The sequence below is a fragment of the Phaethon aethereus genome (assembly GCF_964289735.1).
Source record: "Phaethon aethereus genome assembly, chromosome: 19".
Lineage (NCBI taxonomy): Eukaryota > Metazoa > Chordata > Aves > Phaethontiformes > Phaethontidae > Phaethon > Phaethon aethereus.
This window is the reverse complement of record NC_138595.1, coordinates 1,847,943-1,869,212: the sequence shown is the minus strand read 5'-3', so window position 1 is coordinate 1,869,212 and position 21,270 is coordinate 1,847,943. Positions and strand designations below refer to the sequence as shown.

At 60.0% G+C, this 21,270-nt stretch overlaps 1 protein-coding gene across 1 annotated transcript; it reads left to right on the top strand.

Annotated features, from left to right (window-relative positions):
* Positions 1–9,941: 9,941 nt before the first annotated feature.
* CUEDC1 (CUE domain containing 1) lies at positions 9,942–17,539 on the top strand (the record flags this gene model as incomplete). The annotated part of the gene is made up of 8 exons (XM_082008503.1): positions 9,942–10,232; positions 10,756–10,883; positions 11,756–11,882; positions 13,478–13,661; positions 14,564–14,647; positions 15,666–15,746; positions 16,580–16,673; positions 16,879–17,539. The coding sequence occupies 8 exons, from the start codon at positions 9,942–9,944 to the stop codon at positions 17,222–17,224; spliced, it is 1,335 nt and encodes a 444-aa protein (XP_081864629.1). The 3' UTR covers positions 17,225–17,539.
* Positions 17,540–21,270: the final 3,731 nt, after the last annotated feature.

Sequence of the window (21,270 nt, the reverse complement as noted above, 5' to 3'; positions counted from 1 at the left end):
GCCGCTGCCCCAGGAAACCTGCAGGCGCAATTAGGAAATGCAAATACGAATGCAAATTCCTACAACGCCTTCCAGGGCCTGGAAAGTTGTCACTGGGCCATGGATGTCCTGGGCCACCGGTGTCCCTAGATGCGGTGATTGGGAAGGTGTCGGGGCAGGGTCGGGCAGGCAGCTAGAGCTGGGGTGAGCTGCTTTTGGGGTGCCTCGAGCTCTTCCCCAGCCACCCCACGCTCGGTGGCGGGAGGAGCAGGGCACCTCAGCCCATGCTGAGCAGTGACTCATAGGTGACAATATGACATTGATATTTTTTTCCATCCTCTCCGTTGCCCAGCGACAAACAAACAAACAAGCGTCTTAAAACCCAAACTAACTGCCTTGCAGGAACTGTCCCCTCCCGCCTAGGTCCCTTCCTACCGGCGGCTGAAGCGGTGCGGGATGTGCATCCCCTTTAGTGGTGCTTTCCCCCAGCCCCGGTCCGCTTTATTGCTGGGAAATGAGCTCTGACTCCTGGTAGTGGTATTTCTTCCCTCTGCCTGGCATCCTGTCAATCCCTGCCCTTGCCTGCTTCCCCGGGGAAGGCGCACACAGCTGGGCACACAAGCACGCCGGCGATGGAGCCTTGCTGCTCTCCTTGGCGAGGAAAGCAGAGCTTGAGTGGGGGGAAAATAGGTAGATGGTCTCCAGAAAACGGAGTGTGGCACGCTGCTAGGTGGGTTAGTGGCATTCAGGCTCAAAGCTGATTTTAATATTTGCCTCAGTTATGGAGTCAGTTGTAACGGTGGGTTTTTTCTTTGCCGCCACACGTTCTGACAGCAGTCGAACGCACATGCCTGCAAACTTTGCAGCAGCCGGGGAGCTCCAGGGAGCGCAGGGAGGCACCGCGGGCTGCACCGGCTCCCTTCTCCGTCGGGCACAGCCCTGCCTTCACCCCAGGTGCCATCTGCGAGGGGACGGCGGGGACAGGGGGACCAGGAGCCTGGGCACAGCTCGCGGGCAGGACCCTGCCAGTGCTGTCCCTCGCACCTTTGCAGAGCCGGGCTGGGCATGGACGGGGGGGAACGGTGGCCAGAGCCCCGGCCGATGGAGACGGGTCGCCTGGAAGCACGTGCCGGGGCCGTAAGGCCACGGTGGGGATGGGGGATGGCCTTTGGGGAGGATTCCTGGGCTCCTGGAGCCTAAACTGTTGCTTATAAAATCCTTGTGGCTTTGAACCTCCTTGTCTGGCAATTGCCACAGGCAGGCCAGTGCAAAGCAACTGGGACGGGACGGTGATGTGGTTGTACGTGAGTTAATTATGCAAACTTAAAAATAACGAAACAGAAGCAAGATGGGATTTCGAAGGAGAACGTGACCTAGTTTGGTGGCCGGGCACAGCAAGCGGCTGGCGGGCGAAGGGGGCAGCGGGCAGAGCCGCTGCTCAGGGGGCTCTGGGTTTCCCTCGCTGCCAAGAAATGGGGCTGTGCTGGCACGGGAGCAAACTCTGCTGCTGAGCTTGAAAGGAGACTGAGAGCTTATCTGAGCATTGGCCTGGCTTCAAATCCAGGTTGGCATCCCGTATAATTTCCGTATAAAACCGTGATGTGCTGTGATGGAGCAGAAGGAATGGAGCAAACTCAATACTTCAGCTTTTGAGGGCTTTTCTCTCCCTCGTTGTGCCGGGGATGGAGCAGCCTGTTCTTGAGGATGGCTGGAAATGCTTCTGCAGGAGGGGCCTGATGTATTGACGTTAATTAAATATCTCTCCCTGGCGAGGTATAGCATTTCAAGCCGGTTCTCCTCTGATGAGCAATGTCACCCGGCGCGAGGGAGGACAAAAGACCAGCACAATTACAGTGTGACGCCGTGTCCCAGGACAACGAGGATACGGCAGCACCCGAATTGTCAGCTCGGCGCTTTCGCGGGATAGCTTGCATCAGCCATATGGCTTAGTGACTCATAAGAAGAAAAAGAGCTCCTCCATTTGCAACTTAATTAGTCCCTTTCTTCCCTTGGTCTTGGCTCGCAGCGATCCCAACTTGTAAGCGCGGTGCTGAGAGCTGCTGCGGGCTGCGCGGGGCTGCGGCCAGCTCCTGCCTTTGGCACGGCAGCAGCACGGGCTCATCCTGGACGCCAAGGGATGGGTGACCGTGTGGGGTGGCCGGTGTGTGGGGCAGGAGCCTTTTCACTGGCTTTATGCCGTGTATCGTTGCTGTGCCGCATAGCAAGGGGCTGGAGAGGAGGGAGAAGTGAGGGGTCCTGCTTTACCTCTGTGCCCAAAATACCTGCAGGACGGCCCCGGGGCTCCTCGACTTCCCCGGAGAGGCTCTGCCAAGGCGTCTGCACCCGCTCGCCTTCCCGGAGGGCAGGCAGGAGCCAGCCGATGAGCCGCCCGGCAGAGCCCGTGCGCTCGCCCCGCCCGCCCGTCACTGTGGTCAAGATGTGTGAAAAAGCAAAACCACAGGAAGGCGATGGCTTCGGGTGCCTGTGGCTCTCCTCTTCCACGCCAGCGTACTCCTGTCTGCGCGTCGCAGTCTCCCCGTGCTGCCCTCGTCCTCTGAAGCTGCAGACGTGGTGATGGAGGCACAGGACCTTCCTGCGCAGGCGTCCCTGGCGCGTTCACCACGCACATGGCACGGAAACCCAGGGGCTTTCCTGCCCCTCGGCCGTGGTTTAGTGCCCTGAGCGAAGGGGTTGCCAGCAGCCCGTGCAGCGATCACCTTTAAGTCTTTTTACCAGACCTTAATGGCCAGGGGCCTGTCCTGGTAAATAATTCACCGTGCCGGCAGTGAGAGTTTTACTCCGCTAATTTTGTTTCCATAGAAACTTGTGCGGGCTCGCTGCTCCACGGAGCCTTGGGCGCATCAATACGGTTTTTTTCCTTTGCACGTTAAGCAATGGCCCTTAAACCCTGACGGCAGGAGAGCAGCAGCCGGCGATGCTGGTGGCTGGGCGGCACCTCGGCCTTGCTCTGCGCTGCCTGTCCCTGCCTGTCCCTGCCGGGCTGCCTGGCTCTGGGGGATGCCCAGGGCCAGGTCCTGCAGAGATGCTCTGCACCACTGGGCTGGAGCAGGGTCAGCCCAGTCTAATCCCAGGCCGTTCCAGTCCATTCCCAGTATGTTCCTGCTATGCAAAGAGCTGGAGGGGAAGGGGCTGCCTCTGCTCAGGCTCTTTCTCTGTTTTTCCTCTCCCGTCCTTTAATTTCTTTGACCCTTGACCTAAAATGGCAAATTAGCATTTGTGAATCAGCCACGCTAATTAGCCGGGGAGCAGGGCCGTGCCTGCCCCCAGCCTGGGTTTGCTTTCGCGCATTCCCTGTTCGGTGCTCGCTGACCAAATCTAACCCGAAAATTGCCTCCGCGTGCCCTGACCCGGGTCCGGCCCTGGGGAGAGCCGCACACCTTTGTCTCTGCAGGAATTTTTATTTTCTTTCACTCCCCGCTGCTTCCCGGTGCTTTTGTGCCGAGCCGGGAGCACAAAGGCAGAAGAAGGGATAAGCGGCTAAAGATGAGTTTGGGTGACATATGGCATGAGGGCTTTGCATGATGGCTGCAGCCGGCGCCGGGGGGGACGCATGCGGGCGCGGGGGTGCCTGGGCTTCCTCCTGCGAGGCTTGGCATGGATGGCTAGACTGAGGCACGGAGTTTGGTGATGGGCGCAGGGCTTTCCCGCGGGACGGAGGCAGTGCTGGCACCCAGACCACGCTGCTGTCGCATGCGCCTTTGCACCGGGCAGCGCTCGCTCCTCGTAGCCCTTTCAAACCAGCTCTAAGCTGATTTTTCAGCTGGGACAAACACGTTTTGATGTCGGCGGTGAAAGCCGGAGGAGGAGAGGTCACTAATGTTCAGCCACCTCGTGCAATAATCTTATATCAGCCTCTCTGCTTTAGGCAACCTCTTGCATCTAATTTATTGCACGTTGATACAAGATAGATTTGAACAGAGATGCAGTTAAACCGTACGAAGGGATGCTGGGTTACTTTAATCGCTCACACTTGCTTGACCTATTTTTTTTCAATCCCTTCCTGGAAACCTTATTTCATGTTTGAATTCCCTCAACTATTTTAGGAATGTCGTCCTACCAAGATCAAATTACCTTCAATGAAACCAGTGCAAGGCAGCCTCGAAAGGCAGGCGACTTTTTGATTAAGATCTAGTGCTACCTCATTAATATAGGCTTAGTTTGCGGGGGGGGGGGCTGTAATTCTGGCATGGCAAATGTGTGTGAAAGCTGGGGATTAGCGTGGGGTGATGCCGAAGGAGCCTCTACCCTCACTTGGCAGCGAGGGCCCGGGGCTTCCCGGCGTGGCCGGCAGTGCTGGGACCCCCGGGGTTGGGCAGCCCTGCTGTGGATCCTGCTGCATCCCAGCACTGGCAGGAGTGAGTAAAAGTGGGGGCTTTGGGTGCTGCTCCGGGAGGGCGAGGGGTCCCCAGCGGAGCCCTGCCTGGCGGAGTGTGGCCCCCCAAGGTTTAGCTGGGTGACATTGGTTTGTGAGCCGGCTGGGTGCTGTGGAGGGCTGACGTCTGGTCGGCTCACAAAGGGCCCTCGTGTATCTGTCTGGGAGGATGGCGTGGCCGGCCGCGGCTGGGCGAGCAATGGGTGCCCCAGGCAGAAGCAGCCGCTGCTTTTTCTCTTAAACGTGGTTATTGTGCGTTTCAGAGCGCAGGTCTGGCCGCGGGCTCCCCCGTAAAGCTGCCAGGTGAGAGCGCCTGAGCAGTAACGCTGACAGTGCCGGGCGTCGGGACCGGAATGGCTCCACCGCTCTCCCTGGTCCCCTCTCGGCTGCTCCTCTGGTCTTGGATGCTGCTCTCAGAGCCGGGAAGGGAATTTCCTTTTGCAGAGAGGTACGTGCTGCGCAGGTTCTCAATCAGGGCTTACTTCTTCTCTCCTCCTGATTGCTTTTGACTTTTTTTGAAAAGGGCTTAAACCCAGCCATTTTAATATGTGGTAGAACAAGTATTAAAGGGGATCCTCAGGTGCTTTTTTGTTTCTGTGAAAAAGGATTTGCTTGCAAGCAATTTTCCCAGGCTGCAGACCAGGAGGTGTGCGCACGCATCCCCTGAGGCGGACAGGAAGGTGATGGAGGGGATTTGGGAGGCTGATAAGACCCCATCCTGCACATCCTTGGTGTGCACTCTGTGCTTCAGTTTGCTGGTAGACACTACTGTAATTTTCGTTCCCGATCATTTACTCTTCATCCCAATTTCAATCCTATTATAGTCACACCTGCGACCGCCGAGCGGTTGCGTTCCCAGGCTTCTTGTTCCTGCGTAGAGCAATCCCTTTGCAGGGGCCGGGCTGCAGGCAGAGCTCGGCAAATCTGCTCTGGCTGAAGCCGCTATTTCTGGTTGAATGTCCCGAGTTGCGAAGCTTCCTCTGAGAGTTTCCCCTCCAGAGGCTGGGTGCCGGCAGCCCTTGTCTCTAGATAATCCCGTGCATGGAAATGCCTTCTGCACTTCTGCTCCGCATCGCCCAGCTGAGTCCGTACAGGCCTGGGCTTGCGGCCGCCGCTGCCGCCGCGCGATGGCCGGGGGGAACGAGCGCTCGACGGTGCCACCCCCATCCCGGCTGCAAACGGCGGGTCACGGCTCCAGCGTGTTTGATGATCTGCAAACGCAGCGTGGCAATAGCGGGGGGAAGGGGGCCGGGCTGGTTTGGCGGTGTTTGAGCAATCCCATCTGTTGTCTGAGCTGCAGCAGACAACTGGGGAAGGGAATATTCAAGTTTGCACTCGGTGCCAAGGCTCTTCCCTGAGCTGCGAGGGCTGCGAGCGATCAGTCCCACTGCTTTTACAGCTGCTTGCTCCTCCGTTCGGGCTGCATTCCTCGCAGAGCTGAGCAACTGTTGTTTCCAGCGTGACATTACCGGTTCAACCAACCCCTGGGATTATCCAGCTGCTCATCTGCGCCATTCCCGGATGGCTGACGGCCGAGCCGCAGGCAGCCTCCTCCGCGCCTTGCACTGTGCTTGTTCGCGGCTGGAGCTGACCCGAAGCGCCCGCGGCCCCGTCCCTCAATGTGAAAAGCCCATTTCTGTGAGGTATCGAGTGCCCCGCTCCCAGGGCTGGCTGGAAAGCAGCTCTGCAGAGGCGGGCTGCCGGCCGGCACAGGAGGACGTGCTCCCCCAGGCTGCGCGCGCTTTATCTGCTCCCCGAGGAGCGTTATTAAGGGTTTCTCCGTGGCTGCCAAGGTCTTGTTCTCGGCTCCGGCGAGAGCGGATCTGAATTGTGCAAGTCGTTAGTGGCCTGGCTGCGAGAAAAGGCAGGGTGCATCCGTGGGCCTGCAGGGGTGAGCCTCCTCCGGGAAGGTCAGCTTTTGTTTGGTCATATTTTACGGTTTTTAAGTGGTGAGCTAACGCAGGAGCTGGACCCAAGGGCAGGCTGGGGCCTGAGCGCAGCGTGCAGTGCGAAAGTGACCGTGGACATGGGTGGGAGAGCATCCCGTGCCATCCTGGCTCGGCGGCGATGGCACAGCCTGCGTGGGCATCTTCTGTGCTAACCCCCATCCCGGAGCGCAGAGCCTCTCGGATAAAAGCTGGTGTGGACGTAGCAACATGGCAGCCTTTCCTGCAGGTGAGACGCTACAGCGGCGCGGTGGAAGGGCCGGCGCTGGCTCTGCGCCTGGTCCCCAGCCTGGCGTTGTGGTGTCACCTGGCACTTTGTGGCACAGGTCAGCGCCGGGACAGCCGCGGCGGCTGGGTGCGGAGGCGGCTCAGCCGGGAGCTGCCACCGTGTCCCTGGGGTGAGCCAGGACCAGGCACTGCTGGCGCTGTGTGGCTGCCGACCCTGCCGGGACGGGAGGTTTTACCCCGTGCTGCCGGGGCTGGTGGGGGGCACGGGGGCAGTGCTGGCCCCACCAGGGTCCCTGCTGCCGCCTCGCTGCTCCTTGTGACCCGTGGGACGGGGACATGGGCACCCAGAGCTTGCAAAGCCTTTAAGCTCCTCCTGTGATGGGTGCAGCAGAAGGGCAAAGGATTTACGCCTGTGCCTGGGTTTGGATGAATGAATAACAGCATTCAGGGTCTTTTCTGTGTGGAACTATTTTAAGGCAGAAAGAAAGATCGTCAGGCAACTGCTAAACGAGTCATCACAGCCTAATTCTGCAAATGGGGCGCACGAGGTGAAGAGAAGCCCAGCCCGCACCCCACGGTGCCCCGAGCGTGCCCATGCTCGCACCCGGGCTGGCAGTCGGACAACAGCTTTCTTCTTTCCTTTTTGGGAAATCCGAAGGATTTTGCTTTTCCTGGCATCTTCCCAGCCGCTCGCTGACATCACAGAAATGAGGATCAGAAACCTGCCGAGCCCCTTCCCTGCACCGGCGGCTGGGGGTCCTGCTGCCCTCCCCACTGCTCACCTGAAGACGCTGATGCAGTCGAGCAGGAACTGGGGAGGATCCTGCAAATGCAACTACCAGTTTGTGTTTTAAATTAACTCGCTCCGGTGGTGTGACTTGCATCGGTCTGGATTTTAACTCATGCCGGTGTAGTGGTTTGCATTTCTCTGGATGAGCAGCAGGAACTTTTAAAAACTCGGTTTAAAAGCCTGTATTTGCAGCGTTTCACCGCTGCCAGCTCTGCCCGTGGAGCAGGCGGAGCGTCCCTGGCCTGTGCTGGGGACTGGGAGGCTCTCAGGGGCTGGGAGGGTCCCAGCAGCACCATCCCTCGGGGTTGTTTGAAGCCAGATATGCAGCAGAGCCTTCTTGGCACATAAATATCTTGTCCCCATCCCTAATTTAGTTCATCTTCTGACCGGAAGCTTTCAGCTGCTCGGCGCGCTGCGGCGCGCAGTCACGCTGTCCGGCGTGGGCTGCCATTTCAGCGGGTTGTCCCAGACTGTCGTGTCGCGTTGACTAACGCCTTCCCCAGCACAGAGGCGTTTGCACCGGGAGGAGCCGGTCCCTCCCCGGCACGGCAGAGGGATCGCAGGGGGATTGCCAGCGCCTGGTGCGCGGCGGGCTGGGGGCTTTGGCGCCGGTAAATGGGATTTCCCAGCCTTCGCGGTTACAGAGAAGACCTTAAATATATACTCAAAGGTCAAACGCTGGGAGGCAAAGATCCCCAACCACAGGCTCCTCATTACTTTATAGACATTAGGATTTTTATATACATCTGGGAATTTCCAAGCCCGTTTCCTGAGTTCGGGGACTGATTTTACTATTTGAGGTTTATGGGCTAGCGTGGCATCGCTGAGCTAATGGTTCTCTGCAGAAGCTCTCATCTTCATGTTTGGTAGCGTGTGTGTTTGCAGTTGGACCTGATGTAACCTGTTTTGCCCTTGATGTCCAGGCTTTTTCCCCATCATCTTGGAGTAGTCAAATTTTTAAGGAGTGTGTGTACCCTGTGAGTGTGTTATAACTCAATTTGATATGTGCCTAAACCAGCCATGCGCTATTGCAATTGAAGCATAATACCAGAGATGCGAACAATGCCGGCTTTTTGCTGTGAATGAGTCACGATAGCAGAGGAGAAACCGAGAAGCAGTTTTTTATTAATTGACTCCAGCAGATTTATTTGCCCTGAGTGAATAGAGCCGGGCAGGGCTGTCGGAATTGTTTCTGCTCCGCTCACACAACGCTGCTCCGTGCCTGGCCCCTGGCAAGCGGGAGCAGATCCGGGGGCAGAGAGCAACCGCGGGGCCGGAGACGGTTCTCGGCTGAGTGATCTGTTAAATGCACTTCGTTAGCGAGCGGGGAGCGAGCTGGGGGTTCCCGGCGCTGTTTGGAAACGGCCCCTCGAGCCCGGCAGTGAACCTCCTGCTGCTTTCCCGCAGGTCCCGGGAATCCCGGTGGGGTGGGATCCCTGCGGTGTGTGCCTGGGGTCTCCAGCTGCCCTCGGGAGGTGTCAGCAATTCCTCTGGGTACGGAGCTCTCCCTGGGGATGGAAACAGGGGTTAACCAGCATTGCCAAAGTAAACCTTCTCCTGGAGTTTGTGCCAAGTTTCCCAGGTTTTGCAAGTGTGTTTTGCTCTCAGCAGCCTCTGGAAGCCCCTTGGAGCAGGTCGGGGCTGGGAGCCGGGGAGGCGGCCGAGGCCGGGCAAGCGCTGGGGACGTTGGCCCTCACACATGGCCCCGCTTCAGGCAAGGAAGAGCCCGGGTGACCTTCAGAGTCTGCTCCGCTTAGTGGCTTTGAATCTGATTATACCGTTTCGCTAAGAAATGTGCTTGGCACGTTCTTCTGCATTAAATACCATTTTAGGGACAGTTATCTTGAACTCTCTGCCTCCTGCTTAGGAAAAAGCCTTTGAAAATGATATTATGGATCAAAAGTGTTCCTGAAGTAATTCTGTTTCAACAGTGGAGTTAATCCAGAACTGAATTTGGCCCGGCATTTCCAAATGAGAAGCAGTAGCTGTATAATCTGTTTATGGTTTTAAAGTGAATGTTAATCTTGGATTTGGTGGCTTTTCCCAAGGGTCGATTTGCCGTGCTGCGGAGTATTTTAGCCCCCTCCTCTGAAACTCTCTGAGCTGACTCTTATTTTGTATTTTAAAGAGAGAGATTTTGCTGTGTTTATAAATACACGTCAAACCTGGAAATGTTAAAACTTGGGGAGCCCTTGGCGGTGGAAGCAATGCCATTTTTCTTACCTTGCATTTTGTTTGTACAGCGCTTGGCACGGCGCATCTGAGCTCTGGCGTGCCGGCCACGCTGCGGAGTCGGGATGGTCCCATGAGGACGCGGTTGGATGGGTCGAACTGAATCAAGTTTCCCCCGTTGAGATGGGGTCTCATGGTACCTCTGGGTGCTCTGTCCCGTGGGTGACTTTCTCCTCTCTCCCCTCCGCAGGTGGGAGGATGCTGCAGCGCGCCGGGGGCTGACGCGCGGTGCCGCCGGCCGCGGGGAACAGGACCCCCGCCGCCCGCCCATGCTCCCCGCCGGCTGCCAGCGCCCCGTGACGAGCGGCGGCGGGCGCCTGCCTCGCCGCAGCCGGGACCGCAGCCGCCGTGCCCCCGTGCCAGCTGGCCCGCCATGACGAGCCTCTTCCGTCGGAGCAGCAGCAACGGCAGCTCGCGCGGCAGCTCCTCTGCCCAGGAGCTCAACAACAGCCGCCCCGCCAGGCAGGTCCGCCGGCTGGAGTTCAACCAGGCCATGGAGGACTTCAAGACCATGTTCCCCAACATGGACTACGACATCATCGAGTGCGTCCTGAGGGCCAACAACGGCGCTGTGGACGCCACCATTGACCAGCTCCTGCAGATGAACCTGGACAGCAGTGGCTGCGACGACAGCTCGGACTCAGAGGACAGCATCCCCCCCGAGGTAACCCCCGACGGTGGTCCCTGCCACATGGCTATGGCTGGGGGTCCCCTGCCTGGACTCCTGGCTGTCACGGCTGGCTCACCGCGAGCGGGCAGCTCAGTCTCATCCTGCCTCCTTTCTGCCTGGGCACGGTGCTACTCGGCTGCTGCGGGCCGGCAGAAATTTGAGTGCCTGATTTGGCTGATCTGGCTGGTTTGTCTCGGGCAGTTGCTTGAGGCTCAAGCCAAAGCGCTCTCCTCCCTCCCACCCCAAAACCCAACAGAGACCCTTTTGCTGCTGTCAGAGGGTCCCTGAGGGCTGCGTGCATGCGGGGACGGGCTCGTCTGCCCACCCGAAATGCCATGCCTCAAGAGCAGCACCTCCAAATCCTGCCAAAAGCCCCTCCGGGGTAGGGGGACCGGTGCCGGGGGCTGCCCCCTCCTCTCTGCAGCAGTGTTCAGCCTGTCCCATCCCCGCTTTGCTGCCACGTGCAGGTGGGGAGTGTTTCCCCGGCTCGCCCTCACCCCGTCCTCTCGCCCTGCAGATCTTGGAGAGGACCCTGGAGCCGGACAGCTCGGATGAGGAGCCTCCTCCTGTCTATTCCCCTCCCGCCTACGAGAGCCAGGCGTTCGGCAGCCGCTACCCCGGCGCGCCGCCCACCCCGCCGCCCAGGTGAGCCCCCAGCCCTGCGGCAGCGCCGTGCCTTCCGCTCGTGGCAGCCAGCAAAGCACCCTGCGCCAGCGCCCGGGGGTCTTGCTGCGCATTAGCTGGGGCGTCTGGCATCAGTTCGTTAGGGCCGGGTGAGACGAAGCCAAGGGAGATGAACGAAGCTCACAGCTGGCTAAAACATCCCCGCGAGGCCCTAAAAAGTGAACAGCTGAAGGGCCTGGAAGGCCGCTTCGGCAGCGCGTGGAATGGCAAAAATCATCTACCGGAGGCGGGGAGCACTCGCCTCCGCTCGAAAACACCAGGTGCTGGGCGGCTGGGCCCCGCGCGTCGCGGCTCTTGGGTCGGTTTGACTTGCTGCCACTGGGTTGCAAGTCTCGGGGGTCTCTGGCCCTGCGGCGTGCGGGTTCTCCCCCAGCAGCATCGCCTCAGCTGTAGGCTTGGGCTTGCGGGAAAGCAAGCGCCGGTGTCCTGGCCGCCTCTGTGCCAGCCACCTCGGACAAAGGCGCTGCCGGCTGTGCAGGCTGGCGGTGACATCTGGTGAGGTGTTCACCAGCTTCGTGAGTGCTAGGGCTCCCACAGGGCTGTGTTCTGGGAGTCCGAGCAAAACGGGGAGCAGGTGGGAAATTCAGCCTGCGCAGTGGCGTGGCAAGGTCTGAAAAGCAGCTCCCAAAGATTTCGAGCTGGCTAGGAAAGCCTTGCTCTCCAGAGGCAATGCTAACGCCATGGGTCTGGCAGGCGTGCTGTGGTTTCTTGGTTCCCTGGACCACCGGTGGAGCCAGGCAGGGAGCTGCCGTGCGGGCCCTGCGTGCCGCTGCTGTGGCAGATGTCGGGGGGTTTCTCCCTCACCAAAGGTGCTGTCTGTGCTTGCCCCGCAGGACGGACGTCCCAGGGCCCGGCAGCACCCCAGTGCCCGGGCGTTACAGGAACTGGAACCCACCACTCCTGGGCAACCTCCCCGAGGACTTCCTCCGCATCCTGCCCCAGCAGACCGCCGGCACACAGGTGAGGCTCGCTGCCCCTTCCAGCCCGTGTTTCGGCTCCATGGTGCTGCATGGAGCACCAAACCTGGTCCTCAGCCACCCTTGAGCTTGCAGGGTCAGCCCTCTGAAGGCATTTGGGTACTGGGACCCGAAAGTCTTGGAGGGCTTCTTGGTGTTCAAGGCGAGACTGAAATGAGCAAGGTGTGAAAGGGGAATCTTCCAGCGAGGCTGTGATGGTTCTGTTGCCATTAGCCCAGTGGTTAGTGCCAGAAATGTCACTTGCAATAAGCACCTAATATTTTAAATTATTTGAAAATCTTACCTGCTACCCTGGTAAGGTACAGCAGGACCAGCATACCCTCTTGGGGAGAGTGGTATGGCCAGGGTGCTCGGGGCCTGTCGCAGTGTAACTTGGGTGGAAAACCTAGAGCAAACCAGAGGGTTTCCCCTGGGAAAATATTGAGTCCCCACGTGCTTTGTGGCGATTTTGGAGCCACAAGGCGTGGGGTTGCGGCTGCCCTTCTGCCCACATGGGGCCGGCAGTGGGCAGCGTCTTGTGGGGAACGAGCAGCCCCAGCACAGGCTATGCTGGGCACCCGGCTCAGCTCCGGGCACGCTGCATCCCTGGGGTGTCCCTTGGCCCCTTTGCTAACACAGGAGCTGGCCTGCAAACGGGCCCAGAGCCCTCCTGGCACGGCGAGGGGCTGGGGAGGGCTGCAGGCACCCTGCCTTCCCCGCGCATCGGCTCCTCTCTCCCTTTTTGGCTCTAAAGGCAGCCTGCCATGTTTTCGTAAATGATTGCGCTGGCAGTTGAGCTTCGTGGGCTATATTACCTTTCTGGGAGCAGGAACATGCCAATTCATTTGGGCTCAGGGGAGTTGAGGAGCAGCTGCCCTTTTCTCTCCCCGGTAATTGTGTGCTTTTTCTTTTTATAGCTCTCTGAGAGCAGCTACAAATCAGATAAATATTGTAGGCGAGGATGAGGTTGCGGCTGTACAGCGTGGCTCTGGGGACCACACTGGGAGCTGGGGCAGAGCGTGACGTGCCTCGCACAGGGACATTGTCAGTGGGAAATTGCAGTCTCTGCTTTTTCGCTAGGGGTAAATAAGAGCAGCGAGGCTGGCTGAGACCCTTCTCCCTCGCCTCCACACCAGGTTCTGTCTTGGCTCAACCCCATGGTTTTAAATTAAAAATCTCTCCAAGTCTGCGCTCTGCAAAGGAGCTCTTCCGGAGGCACGGTGCCACGCTGAGCCCGGACCGAGGGGTCCCCGTTCCTGCATGGGATGTCTGTCCCTCCTGCCTCCGCTCCGTCCCCCTTCCCACCGGGCAGAGGCAGCGGTGCCCCGTCCCCCTTCGTCCCCCTTTGTCCCCTTTGCAGCAGCACCGTCCTGAGCGCAGCCCCGCCAGGTGCCCTGGGCGGTTGGGTGCTGGGCGTAGGAGGGAGGGACCCCTGTGGGGAGCAGCAGTCGATGGCCATGGGGCTGGGGGTGCAGCGGTATAGCAGAGGAGCAAAAGGCCAAGCTCAGCCCGAGGCGCTGCTGCGGGGAGCTTCCTTCACGCGCCGGCGCAGGCACCGAGACCACTGACCAACCTCTGCTGTGTTTGCCTCCTGCCCAGGGCTCCCACGGCTGCCAGCAGCCTGTGCCACGGGGGCTTGCCCCACGGGGCCAGGGCTCCCTGGAGCAGGAGCGGCGGTGGAAGCAGTACCTGGAGGACGAGCGCATCGCGCTCTTCCTGCAGAACGAGGAGTTCATGAAGGAGCTCCAGAGGAACCGCGATTTCCTCCTTGCCCTGGAGAGAGGTGAGAAGCGCCCTCAGAAACCTCTGCCTCCGCTTTTCGGGTGCATGCCCCCCCGTGACACTGGCTGCCAGGAGCATTGCCCTGCCCGTGGCACTGCGGCTCGTGCCAAAGCAGAGCCAGCGCAGGATGCGGTCAGGCTGGTGGCTGCTGACATCGAGCGGTGGGCTGCTCCCTGGGCTCCTGCTGCTGGTGCTCAGCCGCCTGCCACGAGGCTCTCCTCCCCCTGCCCACCTCTCTGCAGTATCTGTGGCAAAGCCCGGAAGAATCCATAGCAGAGAGCCTCAGAAATACCCCCCGAGCCCAGCCCAGCCAGCACACCCTCCCTGGCTGTGTCCCCTCCACAGGTGCTGGCAGGGCCCGAACTGGAGAACAGTTTTGCCATGATTGCTCCTTCCCTGTCACCACGCTCCTTCCCCGTGAGCTGGCAGCCGCCTGCTCGCCCGGCGCTGTGGGGAGGGCTCAGGGGTGTCGGTGGTTTTGCTGCCGCTAACCAAAGGGCTGCCTTTCCCCTCCCTTGCACTGCTGCTGGCTCCGAGCCCCCCGGCCGAGGGGCCGTCTCCCTCAGAGGTCTCGCTGGTGATTTGCAGGGTCCTGGCAGCACCTTCACTGCAGGGCTCTCCCCCGGCCGCCGTGGCTGGAAAACCACCGGTGTGCTCGCTGCGTGCTTGCGGCGGGCAGGCGGGCGGTTCCTCTGCTGCGGTGAGAGGAGTGCTCCCGCCTGCTATTGTGGGCTCCCACCGAAGTGCTTGTGGTCGCTGTGCTGAAGTGAAGCCCAAGCTCCCTTCCTTGCCATCAGCCTGTCCCTCCGCAGCCGCAAGGACCGGGAGGGGAGAGGGGAGCAGAGCTGTGTGTGCTGCCTTGGGGGTCTGATCAAGCTGGGTGCTGCGCTTTTTGTTTTTCAGATCGATTGAAATATGAGTCAAAAAAATCCAAGTCGACCAGTGTTTCTGTCAGCAATGACTTTGGTTTTTCCTCCGTAATATCAGGTAACTTTCAAGATGCACATGAGCATCAGCAGCTCCTGTGTTCCCAGCCCTTGGCCCCTGCTGGCTGCCTCCGAGGTGGCTGCCAGGGGAGGAAACTGGCTGATCCCTCCCTGCTGCTCCCCCAGCGCTGGAGGGGAGCCGGTGGGTGATGGGGATGGGTGCTGCTGCCCTCCCTGCCCTCCCCACGTGGAGGTGCTCCTGCGTCCTGCCTCCATCCATCCCTGCGGGTGGGAGCTGGGATCCAGTTCCCAGGGGAGACAAAGCCCTCCCTTGTCTTGGCGGGAGCAGAGGGTTGTGCCTGGGAGGCATAATTACTGTTCCCGGGTAATCCTGATTAACCTCGGCAAGTGGAGCAGCTGCCCGGGTTCAGAATTAGAGCTGGTGTCTGTCTGTGTCCCCGTGCGGGGCGAGCGAGACGCAGTGGCTGGGCGGTGCGGCAGAGCTCCGGCTGGACGCGCGGCGCTTCGAGGGCACCCAGACCTGGGGAAAGGGCATGGGCCGAGGGGAGGGGGCACAAGAACATGGCTGTTGGGGTCCACCTGACCGAGTCACTGGGGTGCCTGAACTTCTGCTCCTGATCCGGTGGCCCTGCCGTCCCGGGTGCCGAGTATGGGCACGATCTAATACCCAGAGTGCAATTAGTGCCCCAGGGTAATTTGGGGCTACTGTCCCTGGAGCAGCACAGGAGGCCCCCGGCTCCGCCGCGGTGCTGGTGGTGGGACTGAACTGCCGCTCGCCCCACGTCTGCTCGCAGGCGGCTCTGTGGGACTGAGGGTGTGCTGCAAGCCGACGTCTCTGCACCCATGGTCTCGGGGGTTATATCTGCAGAGGGTCCTTGTCCAGAGCCAGCCCCGGCGCGCCGCTGCTCTCGTCCTGCCTGCTCTTGCTCAGCTCTGCTCCGTGGCAGGGCTGCGCTTCGCTAGCGCTGGAATTGGGTCATGGAAATGATTTGTCTCCAGCCTCCCCTCGCCGTGCACGCACTCCCAGTGACCAGATGTTTGCCTTCCAGGTGACGTAGCCCCCTCTGTAACCAGCGAGGCCGGCGGTGCCGTGTCTGACGATGCCTTATTCAGAGACAAATTGAAACACATGGGAAAATGTGAGTTGGTTTGCAGGCTCCGTGTTGGCAGCGGGACGCCTGCGAGGGCTGGAGGGGAAGTGGGAGCGGGGCGGGCAGGGGAAGAGCCAGCAGCATTGCCTGGCGCTCGCCCAAGCGCTGCCGTGCTCCCCGCTCATGCAGCGTGTCCGCTCGGCATGCGTGTGCCTGCGTGTGCACACCAGCCGGCACACGCATGTCTGCCTGCACGTGTGCGTGGGCTTTCTTGTCACTCCTCTTGGCAGCTGGGCACACGCGTCCCCATTACCCCGCGAGTCAGGCAGAGTGCTCTGCACTGTCTGTCTGTCCCTGGTGCATGTGTGGGTTGTGGCGTGGGTCGAGGATGCAGGTGGTGTTGGGGAATAGAGGAATTTCTGAGCGGGAGTTGTGTGAATCCTAGAAAAGCAAGCAGAGGGTTTGCTGTAACTCTCCCTTTTCCAATCCTTTCCTCCTTAACAAGTCACAGCCCGCTTCTCCTGTCACAAAATAGACTGAGGTCTTTGGGCAGCCTGAGTCAGGCTGCAGCCAGCTGAGGCACTGGGGAGATGTGGGTCAGTCATGGCTAGGGAAGGTCACGAAAATCCCAGCAAGAGGGTAAAAATGTCAGCACCCCCCCCCAGGGACCAGCGTGTCCCTCTGGGTCACAGGACCTGGCTCTCTGAGCCCGGCAGCCTCGTGTGGCTCCAGTGTTTCCAGGCAAACCGGGGGTATTGCTGTGGGGCATCGGGGCACGGGTGGCTCTCGCACCACTGGCCCTGGCCATCGCCTCCCCGTCACCCATGGCAGCTTTGGGAAGGGTTTTGGGGCAAGACCCTCACTCAGCTGCTTCCTTCCAGCCACGCGCAAGAAGCTATTTGAACTCGCCAGAGCCTTCTCTGAGAAGACGAAGATGAGGAAATCAAAAAGAAAACACTTGTTGAAGCACCAAGTGTATCCTAAAAGGGGCTGGGGAGCTAGGGGGGTGTGGGCTGTCGGAGTAGCCTCACTTGGATGCTCCCAGCGACTCCCCAAGGCTGTGGTCTGGCCAGAGCCTCCCGGGTGCCTCTCACAGCTGGGCCATGGGCTGGGAAGGGCGATTGTGGTACCACAGCCACGACCCGGCCCCACAACTGGTTTTCCTTAGTGGAGCGCACAGGCTGGGGACAGCGGCTTCCACAGCAAATCTTCTCGACGACGTCGAAGGACATTCGTGCGGTAAGAAATGCTGTGCTGTGCTGTGCCGTGCCGTGAGCGCCGTCCTCAGCGTGGTTACCTGGGGTCCTGCGGTGCCCGGCCCCGTCCTGCCCCACGCCATCGTCCTGCTGCAGTGGGCTCCCGCTGGGACTGTGCTGGGGCATGGCCACCCGTGCAACGGGCTCGCGCCTGGTCCCACGTGGCTTTCCTGCAAGCATGCACTTTGCCAGGGTGACTGGAGATGGGGATCTCTTTTGGGAAGTCTCGGGGGCTTGCAGCTGGGATGTGCAGCTCTGCGGGATGTGTAGCTCGGGGCTGGGGCGCAGTCCCGGTAAATCTGTCATCAGCCAGATTTGCACAGAGGTGGGTTTTGTGCCAGCCCCGGCCACCCCCCAGGGTTGGTTCAGGTGTGACCGTGTGGCAGAAATGTCCCTGTGGGCCAAAACCTCCTTCCAGTGTTCTCAGGTGTGTTCTGGCAGAGGGTCCCCGTGTCCCAGTCTCCGGGGGTTGTCTGTCTGGGCGAGGAAATCCCTGCCCCAGGGCAGGGGCCGGCCGGCCTCCCCGCTGGGGCTGGGGTGGTGGCCAGCATCCCGGCGTGGAAGCGGCTGCAGCCCCCGCCAGCTCCCGCCTGCCTCTGCCTTTCAGATGAAGACTTCCAAGCACGGAGTCAGCAGCTGCGGGAGGAGGAGGAGACGCCGAAGGAAGGGCAGTAAACGGTGAGAGGCACCTGAGGATGAATGCTTCCCTGTGTGCCTACGAACGCCCCGTCCATACGTCTGTCCTGGCTGGAGGAGGGAGCCGGGTGCTCTGGGTCAGGTCCAGAGTGTGTCTGGGTGGGGACAAGCCCTGTCAGTGGCTGCGGGTGCTGTGGCTGGAAACAGCCCTGGGTGCCACAACGGGCCGGTGCCGGTGCTGGCCACGGTGCGGCTGAGGCTGAGCACATGCCGTTCTCCTTCCCTCCCCTCCTCTTCCCCTCCAGGTCCCAGCGCTGGGGTTTGTTGCTGGCACAGGACGTGCACAGGGCTTCATCAGAAGATGGCTGAAAAAGGAAAAAAAAAACCACCAAACAGATAACCCAGTTTTTTGGCTGTTCCCCCTCTGCTGTTGTACTCCTCTGAAGTACAAGTATTGAAGTGAGGCACAACGTTTTCTTACCAGCGGTTTGAAAACAACTTCTCCTATCTAGCAAACCAGCCAAAAAGGAAAAAAAAAGGAAAAAAAAGTCGGCAGCTGATGTGAGCTGCTGTGGGGGAGCCAGTGGAGCTCAGACTTGGAGGAGCAGCATCCCGCCTGCTCTCTCGGTCCGAGCGGCGTCACAGGAGGAATGAGAATCAGTTGTACTAACGAGGATGCATTCACACGTGGGATCTGCTTGGCCGGAGCACTCCTGAACATATCTCTGTAGCGATCTGATGTAACTTTATTCTGCGCACACAGGAAAAAAAAAAAACCACGTGAGAAAGAGAACCTAACAGTCGTTGTCTACTATTGCTAGGAGTAATGAGCAGAGATTCAGATCAGGTAATAGTCAAATAATATAAATTGTTTATAAAAGGAAAGGCCTTCTTTTCCTAGGCGTTTCACTTTGAATTAAACCTTTGCCTTGGGCATTGCTAAAACTGCCTTGAACTCCGGACGCTTTGTGGGCCGCGGCGTGGCTCACCTCCCGGCGGGGCCGGTGCCACCGCGGGGCAGGACGGCGGGGCAGCACCAAGGGCTGGATTTTGCATCAGTTTGCCCCTCGCTGCCGAAGCAGGACACGTCCCGCCGGGCGCGGTGTGCCGCTGGTGGTCCTGGCTGCCGCGCAGGGCGCTCGGTGGCTCCGGGGCTGCCCCCGCCGTAGGGAAGATGCGAAGCCCGAGCTGGGGGGTTGCAGCTGAGGCTGGCGAAGGCGTTTTCGGCACGGAGAGTTTGCACAAGGGCTTGCAAGCGCTGACGGGTTTGGGGCTGGCCGGGTGGCGGGAGCAGAGCACCCCTCCTCGTGACCACCCCAGGGGCTCGTTTCGCCGGGGAGCGCAGCGGAGGGCTGGGAGGCCGGCAGTCAATGCTTGAATCGTTGCAGCTTTCGGAGATGTTGTCAGGCTAAAAATAATTACGTAAACAAATTCCTTCCCTGTGTAAGTAATGAGTGACGGGCGTAAAGTCAGAAATCGCTCCCGCCAGCGATTTTCTTCTCCCTTATCAGCATAATCTGTTTACTGCTAAATGCAGGAGGTGGCTATAGACGTGCCTGTTTCACTTTCTGGCTCCTGCGAACCAGCACAAATGTTGCAAGATTGGAGCTGCGAAGGCGGCAGACGCAGAAACCCCAGCCATCAAACACACAGGCAACTGTTTTCCCTGCCTCGCCGCGGGGTTTGGTAACAAAAGCCCACACTGCAGGCGCTGGCTCCCGACAGGCTCCTTTTCAAACCCGCCCGGAGCCCGCGTGCCTTTGAAGTGGACGCCAAGATTTCTTTCCCCGTGAGCGGCGCAGCCCGTGCACCTGTTGAGCGCCGCTGCCATCGCCCCGCGGCGACCGATGGTGACCCACGTGCTTCCCCCTCTCCCTGCTCCCTGGCCAGACCGGGGCTGCGTCGAGGTGTCCGGGGCTGCAGGGTCTGGGTAGTGTCCCGTTGGCACCGGGGCTCGGCCAAAGCCTGGGGTGCCGAGGTGAGGGCAGGGCGGGCTGGGCTGGAAGCACCCCGGGACACCGGCGAGCTTTTGGTTCCTAAAAGCAGGAGAAGACCCACCCCACTGAGCTGATCCTGGCTTTGGTGTCTGCTCCTTTTCTTTTGAAGGAAGGATTGAGGAGCATCCCTTGAGTTGCGGCAGCCTGGCCGATGGGTTAGAGCCGTCCCAAGCCACACTGGCCTTGCCTTGGCGTGGGCAGGCTCCGAGCCCGCCCTGCTCGCTGCCGCGTGCCCACTGTCAGGGGCAGGGAGGTTGCACCGGGCTGCTCTGCACTGCGCCGGGTACGATGGGTGTCTGGAGGGGCCGTGTCCCTGCCTGGCCAGGGCGCAAGCGTGGCTGCGGGTGCAAGGGGCTAAGTGTGGAGCTAAGGCTGGGAACAGAAGGTTTTTTAGTTCCTGGGTGGGACGTTTATCCGTGGCCTGAGACTGGCGGAGAGAGAGGAGGGGCTCCGTTCCTACCCTCCGCTGGCTTGGGGGTCCGCAGGAGGAGGCTGCTGTTACGCCTTCCCAGTCCAAAGCAGTTCTCTGCATATTTGGAAGGAAATCAAGCTTGGAACCGGATCAGCTTGTCAGTGTTCCAGCACCTCTTAGCTACCAAGGGCTTAACTTCCAGCGAAGTTTCCATGAGCACAGGAAGCACGGACAGGCAGTCGGGCAGGAGCTCAGGCTCTTGTGGGAAGGAAATTCTGCTTCTCCCAGACAAGGAGGTTGTTACTGGAGGGCTGGTCTGGCACGCGGGGAGGAGAGGCCCTGAAGCACTTGTGCCTGGGTGCTTGCAGCATGTGTTCCTGCTGCCGAGCCCTTGGAGGGTTTGCTGTGCTCCTCGTCCTTGCCGGAGGACGTGGCTGCGGAGGATCGCATTGAGCTCTCTTGGGCACTCTAGCCCTGGGCAAGCCATGTTCCGCATCGCGTCACAGGTCAGTCCTGCTGGAACTGCTGGCTTTAACCACAGCAAGCGGCGCAGCGGGGAATGCCGCTGTTCCTCCGGTCCCGTCTGCTCAGCCTGCGCGTTAGTTGACACGTTGCCTTTGAGTCGTCTTTGTAACGCAGCCGTAGTTTGTTGGTGGAGGGGAGCCCGGCTTCGTCCCCGAGGCGTCCGGCACCCCCTCTGCTCCCTGCGAATGCTACCGGGGAGCCGACGGAGCCTGCACAGGGCTGCCTGCCGGGGAGCAGGGCTGCAGTCCTGCGAGAAAACCGGGAGAGGGAGGGCAGCCCGGGGGCTGCGAGCTGGAGCGTGGGGGCCGTGGAGGGGACGGGTGTCACTCTGCATCCTCCGCTCGCTGCACACGGTGGGTGCGAACCCGCTGGCCTCGCTGGCTCCGTCCACCCTGCCAGCAAAGGCGTTGGGTGGGTCCGGCAACACGCGCTAACCGCGAGGGTCCTGCGCCGAAAGTGGGCACCGCACCCGGGAGCACAGAGGGTTGGCAGCCGGCTGGCAGCGTACGCTTCGTGCGGGCTTGGGGATGTCTTTGCTAACACGGTCTAACAACGTGCCCTTAAATATCCTAGGCTAGGCAAAGCCTTTCTGAATGATGTCACTCTGTAGCCATTTCAAAATATCTTGGAGGCACAAAGCATCATTTTAATGGAGGATGAAGAGTGATTATTTTTATGTCCTTTAAAGAGAAAAATTAAATCTGTTCTAATGAGTAGAAAGGCCACTAAAACCAGCTTGGAAGCCA